Here is a 17,290-nt window from a genome sequence, read left to right as displayed (position 1 = left end):
TGATGGCTAAAATAGAAAATCTAGGGGTAAAATGATTTTGGAGAAAATATGACAGATACAAGGAACATTTCAATGGAAGTTTTAAGCCATTCATTTAAGTATATATTGAAAAGCAAAACATAATCATTGATGAAAGATTTAAGCCAAAAATTACAGATGAGAGATTCAGGCTCTTGAGAGCCTCTTGTTTTTTTAATTTGTAGATGTAAACAATTGTATGCATTTTATATGGGACTTGTACATTATTCTATTGGTCCCAAATCATGTTGATTAAAAAATATGTTTGGAATAAAACTTACAAAATTGAATGAAATTAAATTGAACATTTGAATAATTTTCTTGACAATTCAAAAAAAGTGTGTGTGATGAACGGTTTCAATTTATATATTTTTTAAATAATTTAAAAAAAAAATCAGTCGTCACACTAAAGACATTTAGTCACTTTCATCCAGCTAAAAGTTTCCTGCAGTTCTGACATGAATCATGTTAATATAGAATAAATTTGTAGGTAGACTTGCAGCAATATTGTTAGCTTTTTTTGGAAAGATTAGAACTTGTTCTAAATCTTTACTTAGGCACCAGCCTCCCTAACAACAGGACAGGTTAGCTACCGGTGTGTAGAAGTACCGCAAAGGACTTCTTAGTGCACTAAGAAGAAAGTTTTTGCACTAAGGACACTAAAACGATGTTTTAAGACCACAAAGAACATGGATATAAGAGGATATGAGTATATAACTAAGAAATAAAAAGTTTGGTATCAATAGATATTATAATTTTGAAGTAAAATTACTTTTTCAATCAGCGCGTGCCACTCGGCACGTGACCAACGGCTTATTGCAAATTCCCAATCATCAATCATCAATCAACCATATCCAAATAACAATCGTCTTCTGATCGATACTAATTGATTATAGTTAATGATATTTGTTGAATAAACATAACGGATTAGGGTGTATTAATTTCAAGCTGATGAAAGAAAAATAAAAAAATGAATTTTGTGTTTACTTTGCCTTTTGTTTTATTTTGCTTTGAAGGAAATTGCTAAGTAAACTTATTTTAAGAAGCCAGTTTTGAGATATAAATTGAGAAAAAAATGCTTCTGAGATACCTTGAAAGACATTTGAGAGTAAAACCTGTTCTTCAAAACCCGATGATAGAAGTGATAAAGAAAGACTTCAAGAGGTAAATACCAAAAAGAGAATAATCATATTAATCTGTCTTCTATAAAAGCTACCTCTATTACGGATGTCATTGGTTTTTATTGTCATTCTCCGCCATATGTGTATTTTGTATAATTATAAAATTCAATTATGTTATTAATGTAACACTGATGCGTTTTAAAAATAATATCAACCGTATATTCTTTAAGGATCTACTTGGGTGAGGTTTAGAATTTGTGTCAAATGACCCCAAGAGTGACTGGGGAAACGAAACATGATCACTTGGATGTCTCCCGATCGGAAGTAAAACGATGGCTTAGGGGGGGGGGGGCGTCCGTTTGGCTGTGCGGGATGTATCAAGTTCGCAATCCCGTCCGGTCAGAATAAGGACGTTAAATCCGATGCCTCGAGTAAAGACGTAAAGAGAGTGCCACGCTCTTTGCACGTTAAGAACCCTTGCAACAACTATTTGAGGGGTCCGTAGGTAGCCTGTTGCAAGGCAAAATGTCTGCCCCTATCCAATATACCGTCGTTTTCCAGTGGCAGTCCAAATTTCCCCGCCCATCATCCCGGGTGGCCTCTATCATAACAAGGCCTTCCTGTTATATGTATTGTTAACTTGCTCTCGTTGAAAATGCATGAAATATTTGCCACTGGACGTTAAGCAACCGACAATCAATCAATCGTGTCAAATGTTCGGACTCCTTGGTGTTTTTCCATACAATACAAGGTAAAACAATTTGCCCCATAACAACCATTTATTTTTTTCATATGAGACTTAATAGCTCATGAAAGGTCTTCGATTCTTGATTTTCTTTCTTTTGTTTTGAGATCCAAATAATACCAGAGACATATATGTCCCTGATAATACCCTTTTATTAGTATTTCGGTTGAACAAAATTACTGTTCTATACCTAACTAAAATTTGGCCCAGATTTCAGATTTCAGAGGAGAAGATTTTTGTAAGAGCTAACGACGACGGACGAAAAGTGAGTTACAATAAGAATAGAAAATACGCAAATACATAGAAGTAAAAAATATATCCGCCAGAAATACAAAAAACACCATATAACTGCATTGATCATGTCTATAAAAATATTTCAGGTCTGTTAAATCATCACTATCAATCAAGCATATAAAAAACAATTTCTTCTACTTAGAATATTTCATCAGGTCTTGTCAACCACACCAAAGCAGTACTTTTAAAAAGATCTATAAACTTATCATCATTAGATAAAATACTAAAATCACCATTACTTCTTTTAACTTCATAAAATAAACTTTCACGTAAATCTGCACATAAAGGACAGTCTAATATAACATGTTTCGCATCTTCACTTTTACATGTGTAATCAGTATACAAAGTGGATTCGGTCATGGTTGAGCAAACATGAATTTCTATCGATTACACAGGTGACAGTCATCTGATTGAGGCGCGTGTCGATAAAACATAAAATAACTTTCTAATTACAAAAGATATGATCATAAAATTTGAAATTATGTATTTTTACAAAGTCTATTTCTATATGTCATGTCCTTTGTGACAGTTGTATCATTCCATCAGGTTCCTAGTGCACATTTTTCTTCTTAGTGCACTAAGGAGGTCCTTTGCGGTATTTCTACGGACCCGTTAGCTACTGTTACTAAATGTATTCACACTGAAATATAGTTCCTTATGGTTTTGATGTATGTGCACATAATACACATATAAACTGAAAAAAACTGGGTATATTATTGGAGCAGTTCATTCAAGAATGTATGTCATTAAGGTGTGTTGATGTGCAGGCTTTTAAAAAACATTTTGATTAGGTAACTGGGTATTGATTCAACTAGTATGATTGACAACTTTCATTATCACTAAACAATCAGAGACAAGGTGAACCTTTAATTACAATGCCCCACCTCCTAAACTGCCAATCAAATTGACCACATTACCTATCAACCTCAGTCTTACATAATTATTCAGACCACTCAATATAATTCTTAATACACAAGTATTTGACCTCATAATTGAATACAAAAATGTGTATATTAGATGTTTGATATTTATAAGGATGATAGATTTATTTATTGCCAATTACTTTTGATCTACATTACATAAAGTGATTCTGTAAATTATATCTGAAAGATAAATGATTAATGGATTAAGAAGATCTTAAAAAAAAATGAAATATGAATATAAATATGAATAAATAAAAGGTATTCAAGTAAGGCCTATAATTTACTTGATAAATTTCCAATAATCATCTGTAATTAATTAACAATTAATTTAGTACACTTTTTTTTTTATCAGGAATTGGCTTGAAACAGTTTAAAAAATTTTAAAACTTTTAATTATAACAAACCATTGTTTATTAGTTTATTTCCCATCAATCATTATGTCTATTTTAGTCATTTGAATTTTTATTAGAAGTGAATATATATTTTTGCAATCAAGAAAGAATCCACATTTCAATAAGATAAGTTTTTTAATTGCTTTACGTTGAAAAAGTACATTTTCAATGCCCTGTGTTGAAAAATACTTTAAAAATTGATCAATAGGCACTCTAAAACTTTTAATCTTCAATGCCCTATAACCTCTGTTTCAACTTACAAAACTTTTTGTTGACACTTTAAGTTTTAAGCTGTTGTCCAGATTTATGTCTTACAAGGATAGTTGGTAACATTTACTAGAAGAAATTTTTTGTTTTTTGTTTTTTTGAAACATGTTCAGAACCGGCAACATAATTTTGATAAGATATAAACTGCAGTTTAAATAAAATTGTGCAAATTAAGAGACCCATATTATTTAATTTGAGCTCATTTTATCCTCATCCTGCATGTACTGGAAAAGCAAGTTTCCTTCTAAAGACCTGCTGTAAATGGAATTTTCAGCAATAGTGCTTTATAAATGTTCATTTTCCCCCACCATACCTTAATATGAAACAATTCAAACTACTCTTCTAATCTTTCCATGAGTGATTTCCATCACTTTGATTCAAAACTACATCTACCCTTTTTTATTGGGAAAATATGAATCATTTTCATCAAATTGGGAAATCTAAAATAAACCACAAATTTGACTGAAACTTCAATTTACAGACCCCCTTTCAAGAGTCAACTCCTGCTTTGAAATAAGACACCTTTTTGTCAGTGATTATACATAAATAGACCCTCAAATCTGCACATATAGTTATTTTAGGCATGTAATATGTTTAAATGAGAGTTTTTTAGTTTGTATTCATGCACAATTACATTGTACTACTGAGAGTGCACTGTTTCGTAAAAAAGTTGTCTTTTTGGGAATAATTTTAAGCCATTTTTTTGTCGAGCCTGCAACTTTTGTTGCAGAAAGGTCGACATAGGGATAGTGATCCGGCGGCGGCGGCTACGGCGGCGGCGTTAGCTAACTTCTTAAAAGGTTTATATTTTAGAAGGTGAAAGACCTGGATGCTTCATACTTTGTATATAGATGCCTCATGTTACGAAGTTTCCGTCAGTCACATGTCCAATGTCCTTGACCTCATTTTCATGGTTCAGTGACCACTTGAAAAAAAAGTTCAGAATTTTTGTAATGTTGAATTCTCTTTTATTATAAGTAATAGGATAACTATATTTGGTATGTGCGTACCTTGCAAGGTCCTCATGCCCGTCAGACAGTTTTCACTTGACCTCGACCTCATTTCATGGATCAGTGAACAAGGTTAAGTTTTGGTGGTCAAGTCCATATCTCAGATACTATAAGCAACAGGGTTAGTATATTTGGTGTATGGAAGGACTGGAAGGTGTACATGTCCAACTGGCAGGTGTCATCTGACCTTGACCTCATTTTCATGGTTCAGTGGTTATAGTTAAGTTTTTGTGTTTTGGTCTGTTTTTCTCATACTTTATGCAATAGGTCTACTATGTTTGTTGTATGGAATGATTGTAAGGTGTACATGTCTAGCGGGCAGATGTCATCTGACCTTGACCTCATTTTCATGGTTCAGTGGTCAAAGTTAAGTTTTTAAGTTTTGGTCTTTTTATCTAATTTTATATGCCAAAGGTCAGCTATATTTGGTGTATGGAAATATATTATGATCTATATGTCAGTCCCGCAGGTTTATTAGACCATGACCTCAATTGCACGGTTCATTGCACAGTGTTAAGTTTTTGTGTTTTGGTCTATTTTTCTTAAACTATAAGTAATAGGTCAACTATATTTGTTGTATGGAACTTTTGTTAGCTGTACATGTCTGCCTGGCATGGTTCATCTGACCTTGACCTCATTTTCATGGTTCATTGGTCTTTGTTTAGCTATCTTGGTTAATGTTAAGTTTATGTGAAAGTTGTAATAAAGCTTTATACTTCGGACTATCAACATAATATCAATGATTAGTAAAGAAGGCGAGACATTTCAGTGTGTGCACTCTTGTTTTCAAATTCATGGGATTCTTCTCCAGGGGAAAAAGCCTTTATTCTCCACTAATTTAAGGCAAACAATATCACTGACTTGGATAATTAATATTATATATATATATGGGTACCAGCATATTGCACTTAAAATAAGACAGGACTCTAATAAATCTATTAATGCTTGTAAAATGATCCTTTATTGCAGTTTCTTGATGGATTCCTACCATGTTATATACATGTAACCAATTTGTCATCTCAGTAACACAGTACTACTCCCTCACTTTTCAAAATAGTCAAACTTGTGCCTTTTTCTGATGATCCAGCATGTAATCACTCAAAGGACTTGTACATGTTATGTTAAAATTTGCTGATACATGTCCATTTTACGAACTACATGTACAGATGATTATTTGTACAATTTAAATTTGGAATTAATTTTAAAAAGGATCTAAATATCCCGAAATTATTTATTGAAATTATTCAGTGTGGACCTGGCTTTTTGAGCATAAACAATATTCACATTTACTAATAAGATGTTAGCTTTCAGGACTTCTGTGTGTTCAAACCTCAACAATTCCGTTTATATAATACTTATCATTAAACAATATTATAACTTAAAAGAAACCTGTGGAAGAACCCTATTAATTTTGGTGTTCATAGGCGGATCCAGGGGGGGGCCCCCCTTTCGTGAAAAAAATTTGAATGATTATATAGGGAATCATTGAAGCATGACTGGAGCGGGCCCCCCGTCGGTCAGTCAGCGGGCCCTCCCTTAGGGAAAGTTCTGGATCCGCCACTGGTGTTAAGGTCACTCTAGGTAGCAAACATTTTTGTTTCTTGCTGTTATCCTTTGAACCATTTGTGCAACTTTTACCAACATGTGTAATAATGTCGCTTGGGACGAAGAAGACTTCTATTAATTTTGAAGTAATTTGGCAAATGTATATATATGTCACAACTGATATTGTTTTTATTAAATTAGATAAAAATATTAGTTTCCTGGTTATATTTTTTAAATTGAACATGTATAGCCTACATTTATCAAGCTTAAACTCAAATTCAGCATTATCTTGAGGATAACCCTTGGAAAGATAAAAACTGTAATTTTTTTGGTCTGACAGTAATTTATAGGTCAAGGCAACAATACATGTACCTTTTTTCCTTCATTTGATATAAGTTGTCAGCAGAATTTAGTTTTCATGTCAATGCATAAACAAAATTGTTCTCCACTAAAAAATCTGCATCTACTATTAATCCATAAAGATCATCACAATACAGCTCATGATGGCGTGCCAGGAATTTCTTATTAATTGTTAATTTGTTCTTGTTCTTAATATGCATAAAATATTTGCCACTAGCAGCAATCAATTTAATTCTAGTTTAAAAGCTTTAAATCTTTGGATTTTAGTATCAAATTATTGAAAGGTGATATTCATGAATGTTTTTGATGTAGTTGTAAATGGGATATAAACCAAAAATTTTAAATATTTTGGTGTTCATCATTCCTGACAGACAGCTACAGTTGTACCTGTTAAAAATTACAAGAATATAATTGCTCTACTTCTTATATACAATGAACATATAAAAAGATGTGGTACGATTGCCAATAAGAAAACTCTCCACAAGAGATCAAATGACATAGAAATTAACAACTATAGTTCACTGTATGAATATGGCCTTCAACAATGGGCAAAGCCCATACCACATAGTCAGCCATGAAAGGCCCCAAGATGACAAAGTAAAACAATTCAAAAGAGGAAAACAAATTGCCCAATTTATGTACATCACATGTATTTTAGGTGATATCAATGTTTTGTATTTCATCATGTTCTTATTGGAAATTATTTAGTTCTTTAAAGACCAGATAATTGTTCTGTATATACAAATGTATATCACACAGTATCTTTTTTTTCTCATACATGTATCCCATCTCTATGCAATTCATTGTTGTTATTGTTTAATCAGATTCAAATGATCATTGGAATTGGTTGACACATTGTAAACAGATTAAACATTTCCCTATAGTAATACATACAACATACAGTTATGAAATCTGTGTAAAATTGATGTTTATAAAAAGGATTTAATTTGAAGTCCCCTGTGATTGTCTAGTATTGATTTTTTTTATATAGTGTTAGAAAAATGGTGTGAGTGGGTGAAAAAGATTTAAAAAAAATGACAACACGAGTGAAGAGTTTGGTATGCTGGTCATTATTCAGGGTTCTAGTACCTCTGATCCTGTTAGCAGGTAATTATTTAATAATCTTATGTATTTAGCAACATTAAAAAGTGATATAAGTATTTATATTCACAATTTACAGTCATAGAAATTAAGTTTGGCATTTACAGTCCTGACCTAATTGATGATTATTTAAAAAAAAATGTACTTCAAAATTAACAAAAATCTATAGGACATGTCCATTCAGCTTACTAAATTTGATTTGTACAGCATATTTATAGATTTATTGTCCCAAGGGATGTAAAGATGCAGGGCTTCGCAATCAGTCCTTCAAATAGTGTTAGCATTTTATTTTTACGACATCCAGTTTTCTAGTTTCTTTTGTTTTTATACGACCGCAAAATTTGAAAAATTTTTCGTCGTATATTGCTATCACGTTGGCGTCGTCGTCGTCGTCGTCCGAATACTTTTAGTTTTCGCACTCTAACTTTAGTAAAAGTGAATAGAAATCTATGAAATTTAAACACAAGGTTTATGACCACAAAAGAAAGGTTGGGATTGATTTTGGGAGTTTTGGTCCCAACATTTTAGGAATTAGGGGCCAAAAAGGGCCCAAATAAGCATTTTCTTGGTTTTCGCACTATAACTTTAGTTTTAGTTAATAGAAATCTATGAAATTTTGACACAAGGTTTATGACCACAAAAGAAAGGTTGGGATTGATTTTGGGAGTTTTGGTTCCAACAGTTTAGGAATTAGGGGCCAAAAAAGGGCCCAAATAAGCATTATTCTTGGTTTTCGCACAATAACTTTAGTTTAAGTAAATAGAAATCAATGAAATTTAAACACAATGTTTATGACCACAAAAGGAAGGTTGGTATTGATTTTGGGAGTTTAGGTCCCAACAGTTTAGGAATTAGGGGCCAAAAAGGGACCCAAATAAGCATTTTTCTTGGTTTTCGCACCATAACTTTAGTACAAAAAAAATGTATAAGTAAATAGAAATCTATGAAATTTAAACACAAGGTTTATGACCATAAAAGGAAGGTTGGTATTGATTTTGGGAGTTTTGGTCCCAACAGTTTAGGAATAAAGGGCCCAAAGGGTCCAAAATTAAACTTTGTTTGATTTCATCAAAAATTGAATAATTGGGGTTCTTTGATATGCCGAATCTAACTGTGTATGTAGATTCTAAATTTTTGGTCCCGTTTTCAAATTGGTCTACATTAAGGTCCAAAGGGTCCAAAATTAAACTTAGTTTGATTTTAACAAAAATTGAATCCTTGGGGTTCTTTGATGTGCTGAATCTAAAAATGTACTTAGATTTTTTATTATTGGCCCAGTTTTCAAGTTGGTCCAAATCGGGGTCCAAAATTAAACTTTGTTTGGTTTCATCAAAAATTAAATAATTGAGGTTCTTTGATATGCCAAATCTAACTGTGTATGTAGATTCTTAATTTTTGGTCCCGTTTTAAAATTGGTCTACATTAAAGTCCAAAGGGTCCAAAATTAAACTAAGTTTGATTTTAACAAAAATTGAATTCTTGGGCTTCTTTGATATGCTGAATCTAAACATGTACTTTGATTTTTTATTATGGGCCCAGTTTTCAAGTTGGTCCAAATCAGGATCCAAAATTATTATATTAAGTATTGTGCAATAGCAAGAAATTTTCAATTGCACAGTATTCAGCAATAGCAAGAAATCTTCAATTGCACAGTATTGTGCAATAGCAAGAAATCTTCAATTGCACAGTATTGTGCAATAGCAAATATTTTCAATTGCACAGTATTGCACAATAGCAAGAAATATCTAATTGCACAATATTGTGCAATAGCAAGAAATTCCAATTGGATTTCAATTGGAGTTATCTTTCTTTGTCCAGAATAGTAGTTGAATCAACTTAAATCATTGTTTTATACAATATACAATGTATATTCACTTTTACTACCAACTGATAGATTAAAACAATCTTTACCATTCAGTGATAACAAGCACTTTTTTTACATTTTAATATTTTATGATGTATTTAAATGAGTAGTTATTGTTGCAAACTTCATTAGAAATTTGAATTGAGATCAGTTTTGAAATAAGGGAAAGGGGGATGTGAAAAAAAAAATTGGGGGTCAATTTTTTTCATTTCAGATTTCATAAATAAAAAGAAAATGTCTTCAAACATTTTTTTGAGAGGATTAATATTCAACAGCATAGTGAATTGCTCAAAGGCAAAAAAAAATGTTTAAGTTCATTAGACCACATTCATTCTGTGTCAGAAACCTATGCTGTGTCAACTATTTAATCACAATCCAAATTTAGAGCTGAATCCAGCTTGAATGTTGTGTCCATACTTCCCCCAACTGTTCAGGGTTCAACCTCTGCGGTCGTATAAAGCTGCGCCCTGCGGAGCATCTAGTTATTTGAGGCATCTTATTCTCAGGTTTTGGTTTGTCAAAGCAGATTAATAGGGTCAAAATGGAACTACAAGCTTCAGTCCTTACATCTATCATTCATAAACCTTCAGATGCTAACAATTGTTGAGTAAATTGATTTTCATTTACCAAAATCTGGAAGTAAGTATTACACAATAATTGTCATAAGTGTTTTCCCTTGGAAGAAGACAAAAAACTAAATTGTAAGCATTCTAATAATTAAATTCTTACACATATTGGAGGGGGTGTTGTTGTGATTCACTGAACTAGTAAGACTAGATTCTTAAGTTCAAACATATAACTTAGTTAGGTATACATATTAAGGAGGTTTGTTCTTGAAGGTGGTAGATTTAAGAAGTTTGTATTAATTACAAAAATTATTTTCATATGTGTTATGACAAAATTTCTCTTGTCCTTAGGTTTACCTTGCTTGGCTTGAATTCTTCTAGTTTATACAAATGCAAAAGAATTTAAAAATGTGTCTGTCTACCTTAAATTCATATTGAAATCTTGAGTAGTTACCCAATTTTTATGCCCCCGCTGTAGCGGAGGGGCATCAAATTTTACCCTTGTTTGTTATGGAGTCTGTGATTCCAAAATTTGTATATTATTTCAAATGTTATGTTTAAGATGCCAACTTGTCTTCTAAATATGAGGCCCCTCATGGGGGGTCCTAGTAATCACATAATCACCATTTTTTTGCCAATATAATCACATAATCATTAAATATTTGCTTATCTTTAGTAATCAAATAATCATAAACTAAAAATACAGTCCTAGGTAATCAAATAATCATGAAATATTTGGCTTAATAATCAAATAATCATTAAAAAAACGGCCAAGTAATCACATAATCAAAAACCCCATGAGGGCCCTCAAATATGTGTATCATTTTAAATGTTTTGTTTAAGATGCCAATGTTCCTCCTATTGCATGTATTGGCTCCTAAGACCATGGCTTTGACCAGATGTTACCATCATTTGCTACTTTACAAATGAAAATAATGCAGACTAGGATTTTATTTATGAATGAACAGTTTATAACAGTGGTCATTGAAAAACTTTATATTGGAGTTTAATTTATATCCAACTATCAAGCAGATTCATAAGGTTGATCTCAATTGATTTTTCCTTAGTAGGATTGATTCTTTATACATGTACAAAGTCAACAAAAGGAATTCAAAATATTTTCAATGTGATTTATTTTAAATTAAGTAATTTAATATTAACCACCAGCAAGGTATTCTGCAGGGGGCTTTAAGAATGATTTTTTTAAAAGTTTATATATACATGAGAGACAGTCTTATTTTTATATAAATAAATGTTGAATACCAAATGTTGTTTTTATTCAATGTTTGTATAATATATTACATTTATTTGATATTAACACTTGTGTAAATAGTACCTAATAAAAGTACAATATGTATGCTAAAGGCAGTGTATTTTTACTTGTATGTTTATTAGCTGTTGGAAAAAACAAATAGATAAATTTTCAGACAGTAAACTGAAAACCTACCTTTTATATAAAACAAATTTTGGTTTTGAAAAATATCTAACATTGATCAAGAATTTTGAACTTAGAAGAAGTTTTACTAAATTACGTGTATCTTCTCATAGATTACAAATAGAATTAGGTAGATATCAGGGTATTCCCCGAATTAACAGAATATGTAATAAATGTTCTTCCAATACTGTCGAAGATGAGGCTCATTTTCTATTTGATTGTAACAAATTTGAGGATGATAGAAATTGTATGTTAGCTAGTATTGCACAATATAATTCTTATTTTAATCATATGAACAGTCAAAGCAAAATTATCTGGTTATTTAGTGTAGAAAATGTTGAGTTACTTAAAATAATATGTAATTTTATATACAAACATCTCCCTTAGTGAAGATTAGTTAAAGGAAATCTATGTGTGTATATACATTTGATTGGACATAGAAAATTATATTCATCTGAATATCACAAACATACTAGCCGATTAAAAAAAAAATAATTGTTAAGATCTATATATTATTTATTCAAATGTTCTCTTATATCCTTGAGGCATCGTCCCCTGGTATCAACTGCATTCAAGTTACCTATGATGCTTCCTTGTTTGCTTTTGATACAGGTAGGAAAGAGACATTTACACACATTTTACATGCCTATGGCCCATAAGGTATCGCCCCCTGGTGTCAGCTGCCTTTAGGAAACCATAATGCTTTCCTATTTGCTGCTGACACAGGATGAGTCATGGACATGTTTAATTTCTACTTTCTTTTTGGCTAATTATTATATATTTAATTGATACAACTTTTTTTGTACTATACATATGTGGATATCTATTTTTCTTTTTTTCTTTTTGGGCTACTTGTTTGTTATCTATATCAACCACACTTGCAATAAAATGCATTAGTATTAAAAAAAAAAAACATACTATAGATTCTTTATCTACGTATTCTTTAAGAACTTAAAAAGTTCTCGTTTAACTTTTTTTTTTTTTTTTATCTCATTGTTTGTATTGTATTATGAAAAAATTATTGATGTTGTAATGTTTATGCCCTTTGGGGCCCATAATTGGAAAATAAAATATCTTATCTTATCTTATCTTATCTGTATGTTAAAATTTAGTGAATATATAAACAAAAGTTGTATGACATGCTGGTCTAACAAAAACTAGTTTCAGCAGGAATTGGATAATGAGGGAAATAAATCATGTAACATTGTCCTGTTCAAATTACTCCAACAAACTTAAATTTTAAAATCAGTACCGTATTTGTTTTGGAAGGGAAGTGAAAAATAGTTTCTATTGAAAACAAATATTAAAAAAATCATTTTTTCTGAAGAAAAATATTTCTTGCTCCTGTAAGTTATTGATATTTTTTTTACACTAAAGCTGAAATATTGATATTTGAGAAAGTATCACTCAAGTGGCGGATCAAGAGGATGGAACCCCCTTCTTATGACAATCATTGCTTTTTTGAATGGGTACATATGGTTGAAACCCCATTATTCCTTGCATGGAATCCCCCCTGTTAAAAATGATGGATCGTAACATTTTTACCCCTGTGCCCCAACCCCCAAAAAGATGAATGGTTGTTGCCTAACATATGTATTCTAGATGAATGAAAAATGATTGTATAGCTGTTTTTGATAATGACAGTTATGAATATGTTCAACTTATTTAAATTCAAATATTTCTCACTTTATTACCTATGGTGTCAAGTGTGTATATTTACAATATAAATTAAAATTCTTGTGTAAAAAACATCTATGTTATAATAATGTCAACAGAATTGAGTGGGAGTAATATTTTTTCTATGCCAGTGTAAAATTGCATACTTGCTGTAGGGGCAATGTACTAGCTAGCATCTGTTTGATGTGCATGACTGAATAAGTTGTGTAGGGAAAATATGCAGTAGTAAAGTATTATAGCCGCCCTGTAATGTAACGTAACTTTACCAAAGAAATGTTACATTTATCACAGTCTTGAAACCAAGCTTCTGATATTTAATAACAAATCTAATATTCAGTACATATATACATTGTATGTAAATATGATTTTAGAGGGTGGACATTACTGTGACATTGTTTGGTTTAATTACATGTATTAGGCCTTTATACATGTACATGTACTTATAGTATCCTCGTAGAAATTGTTCTGAGTAAAATGCACCAATTTACAGATTGGACCCTTTTCATTTTCGGGTAGGGTTAGATTTTCATGCGTCCAGGACATGTATACATGTCTTAACGAGAACCCTGTAGGTCTATGCTTAGTGATGGGGATTGATCCATATTCAGACAAAATATCTCAATCGTTCTTGAAATCTTTTTTTCCCATGGTAGTCCTTGAAGAAAATCTGCTGGTCCTTACTACTATATCTCTTGCAAAATACTAAAGTTTTGTAGGTCTTTTGCAATAGTTTGGTGTTTATTAAGACCACCACTTTTCAAGAACTCTGTGCTGTCTTAAAGTAACTTAAAGCATGGACATTGTTATAAAAACCTGCTTTAAATTGCTTGGAAATATATTTCACGGAAGGACATGATTTAATACTTCTCTGTGAGTGATATCATCTGGATTTTTATGCCCACCTACGATAGTAGAGGGGCATTATGTTTTCTGGTCTGTGCGTCCATTCGTCTGTCTGTCTGTCCCGCTTCAGGTTAAAGTTTTTGGTCAAGGTAGTTTTTGATGAAGCTGAAGTCCAATCAACTTGAAACTTAGTACATATGTTCCTTATGATATGATCTTTCTAATTTTAAAGACAAATTAAACTTTTGACCCCAATTTCACGGTCCACTGAACATAGAAAATGAAAGTGCGAGTTTCAGGTTAAACTTTTTGGTCAAGTTAGTTTTTGATGAAGTTGAAGTCCAATCAACTTGAAACTTAGTACACATGTTCCCTATGATATGATCTTTCTAATTTTCATGCCTATCTATATTTTTTACCCATTTTCACGGTCCATTGAACATGGAAAATGATAGTGCGAGTGGGGCATCCGTGTACTTTGGACACATTCTTGTTAGGATCAAAATTGCCTACAGTCACAACAGATAATCAGGCTCCTAAATCATAGTGACTAAAAATTTAAAGAAAAAGGTTCTTAATTTTAAAATTGATTTTATTTTTCAAAAGTGCTTTTTAAGTTGTGTACAATATTTAAGTAGATTATAATTAAGTATCTATTTTATGACCTCAAACATTGAACCTATATTAAGAGTTGACAGCCGCATTACTGACGAACAAGAAATAGAATTGTTCCTCTGAAATATAGCTTATTTCCAGGATATTTTTGAAAAGTTTTTTCCCCATTGAAGATACCATGGAAATAACCATCATTTATTTGATAATTTCAAACATTGCAACAATATTACAATGTATTAAGAGTTGACAAGATTTCTTGGAAAAAATAAAAAATAAAATATTTCATCTAGATATTATGATCTTATTCCAGAAGACCAACTTTCCCAAGATTTTCTGGAAATAACTAAAAATCAGTGATAAAACATTTCCAAGATATCCTGGAAATACCAGAGGAACAACTTTTCCAATTTGTTGTTGAAATAACCATTTATATATCACTACCCTTAATGCTGAATATCGTTTTAAAAGGAAACTGATGCAAGACTGAGATGTTATTATTTAGAAAACTTCTTGAATATTTTATTCCTTGCTACCTGCACCATATAAATACAGTAATGCCTGCTAGGCCAATATATTGCAATGATTTGTTTCTTAATAAATAATAAAGTAATAATGATATATTCTTTATTTTCAGCATGTGTGGTGAGGTACAATGCACTGTCCTTCCTGTATGTGATATTTCTATTGATATGTCCTCTGCTCAGGTCGCCAACAGAGTTCACCATAAAAGGTAAGGTTTGACCTCATATACTAGGATCACAAACAAAGATTACTATCAAATGTCATATATAGATATAAGAAGATTTGGTATAATGTGGTATGAGTGCCAATGCGACAACTGTCCATCCAAGTCCAATTTGTGAAAAATAAACAATTATAGGTCAAAGTACGTCCTTCCACACAGAGCCTTGGCTCAAACTGAACAGTAAGCTATAAAGGGCCCAAAAATACATGACCTTAAATAAGAAACAGCCTTTACAGGTCATATACATGTACATGTATGTCCTCGAATAGAATTGCACTGCTAGACTAGTACATGGGTCTAGAAGAAGATTTATCATTTAGCATACCTGCCAACTTTTCAAAATCTCCATTGGTTTGGGGAAGGGGGACTTTCAATGCAAGAAAACTTGATACTCCTCTTATATTCTCATCAGTGTTTTTATACCTCAAACATATAGTTTGAATGAGTAATTGTGTATGTAAACTCATTGTAATCCCTGTTTTAAGGTGTTTAGTTTGTGCAATAAAGAATTTCAAAATAAGTGCCAGCCCCTCTTATGGAGGAAATTCCTCAATCAATTATGTGAGTTGGCAGGTCTGATCTATTAGCTTGATTCCAATTCACAACAACATTGTGGCAAAATATTTCAGTCAGAATGCAAATTGTCTAGTAGTAGTGCATTCTATAGTATCCAAATATAATGTTAATGAGAATAATTCTATGGCTATTATTAAGCATAATAGGATTTTAGTTAAACTACTGCTTAAACATTTGTGTCGCCAATATATCTGCTAATAATTTACTTTGGTTATTATCATATACCAGTAGTTACTTGTATTTATGACCCTTTACACTAGAATTCAGTAGGTAAATAAGTCTACAATACAAGATATTTTCATGTGAAAAACAGCATATCTTTTCTAGCTCTCTTGACACATGAAAAATATTTATGTATTTATATGTTTTATGATGTTAATAATTGGAAGAAAGGGTAACATCTGGGAATATTTTACACACTATATAACAGGACAATTATTGACTGCTATTTTATGTCAGTTTTTATTGTTAGATAGGATTAAGTTCGATAGTGATCAGATCTATATCATACGATTTTATTGAAAATGAAAAAAAAAATATTTAAAATCATTTTTCTGGTTTAAAATCTTTGAAAATAATTTTGTTTTGCTTTCGCATTGTTGTTAACTTCACATCTTCTTTGTTCATGTTTGAAAGCAGTATTCTTTGTCCTATGGACTTTTATATCTGTCATGTTGCAATAAATAATAAGATCAGAAAATGTTAACTTTAACTGAAAGGAAATATATTGATTTCTACAAAATGAATAGATGAATTAAATATGTTTAGATCCACACTTAGAGATCAAAGAGATAATTTCCTATGAATCAAGTACAGGATGAATAATAATTTTATTATTAGTTTTTTATTAGGATAAAATTGAAGGACGCTGCAATTAACCCATTGATTGTAACTTATTTTTGTAACTCATTGTTAGCTTTAAAAGTGATCGTTATGAATGATTTAATTAAATTGATTATTTTTATGAAGCGCTTGTGTAACATAATATTTTCTTTTGATGACAATTTTTTTTGTATTGCCTAAAGCCTTTGACGAAGTCTAAAAGTGAGACATAGGTATGCTGTTTCCTGGTTGTGGGGGCTGCGACAGCATCAATAATATATTAGTTTCTGATTAGGTCATTTTGTGAGTAACCACTATTGATAGGTCAATGATATTTGGTATCATTTGTATTAGTATCTATACATCTGAAG

The 17,290-nt window shown here is 31.4% G+C and overlaps 1 protein-coding gene across 31 annotated transcripts in view; it reads left to right on the top strand.

Annotated features, from left to right (window-relative positions):
• Positions 1 to 17,290, top strand: part of LOC139523959 (piezo-type mechanosensitive ion channel component 2-like) — a 131,767-nt gene that overhangs the window by 5,439 nt on the left and 109,038 nt on the right. For 28 of the 31 annotated variants that reach the window (XM_071318449.1, XM_071318447.1, XM_071318444.1 and 25 more), the window contains exons 2-3: positions 7,667 to 7,782; positions 15,411 to 15,506. In XM_071318449.1, the coding sequence (XP_071174550.1) occupies positions 7,710 to 7,782; positions 15,411 to 15,506 (169 nt within the window). In that variant the 5' untranslated portion in view covers positions 7,667 to 7,709. The remainder of the gene's footprint in view (positions 1 to 7,666; positions 7,783 to 15,410; positions 15,507 to 17,290) is intronic. The other 3 variants (XM_071318446.1, XM_071318450.1, XM_071318437.1) reach the window with 1 other exon arrangement.

This window comes from Mytilus edulis, chromosome 5 (genome assembly GCF_963676685.1).
Source record: "Mytilus edulis chromosome 5, xbMytEdul2.2, whole genome shotgun sequence".
Taxonomy (NCBI): Eukaryota; Metazoa; Mollusca; class Bivalvia; order Mytilida; family Mytilidae; genus Mytilus; species Mytilus edulis.
Note: the sequence above shows the minus strand (reverse complement) of the source record. Positions and strands in the feature narration are given on the sequence as shown.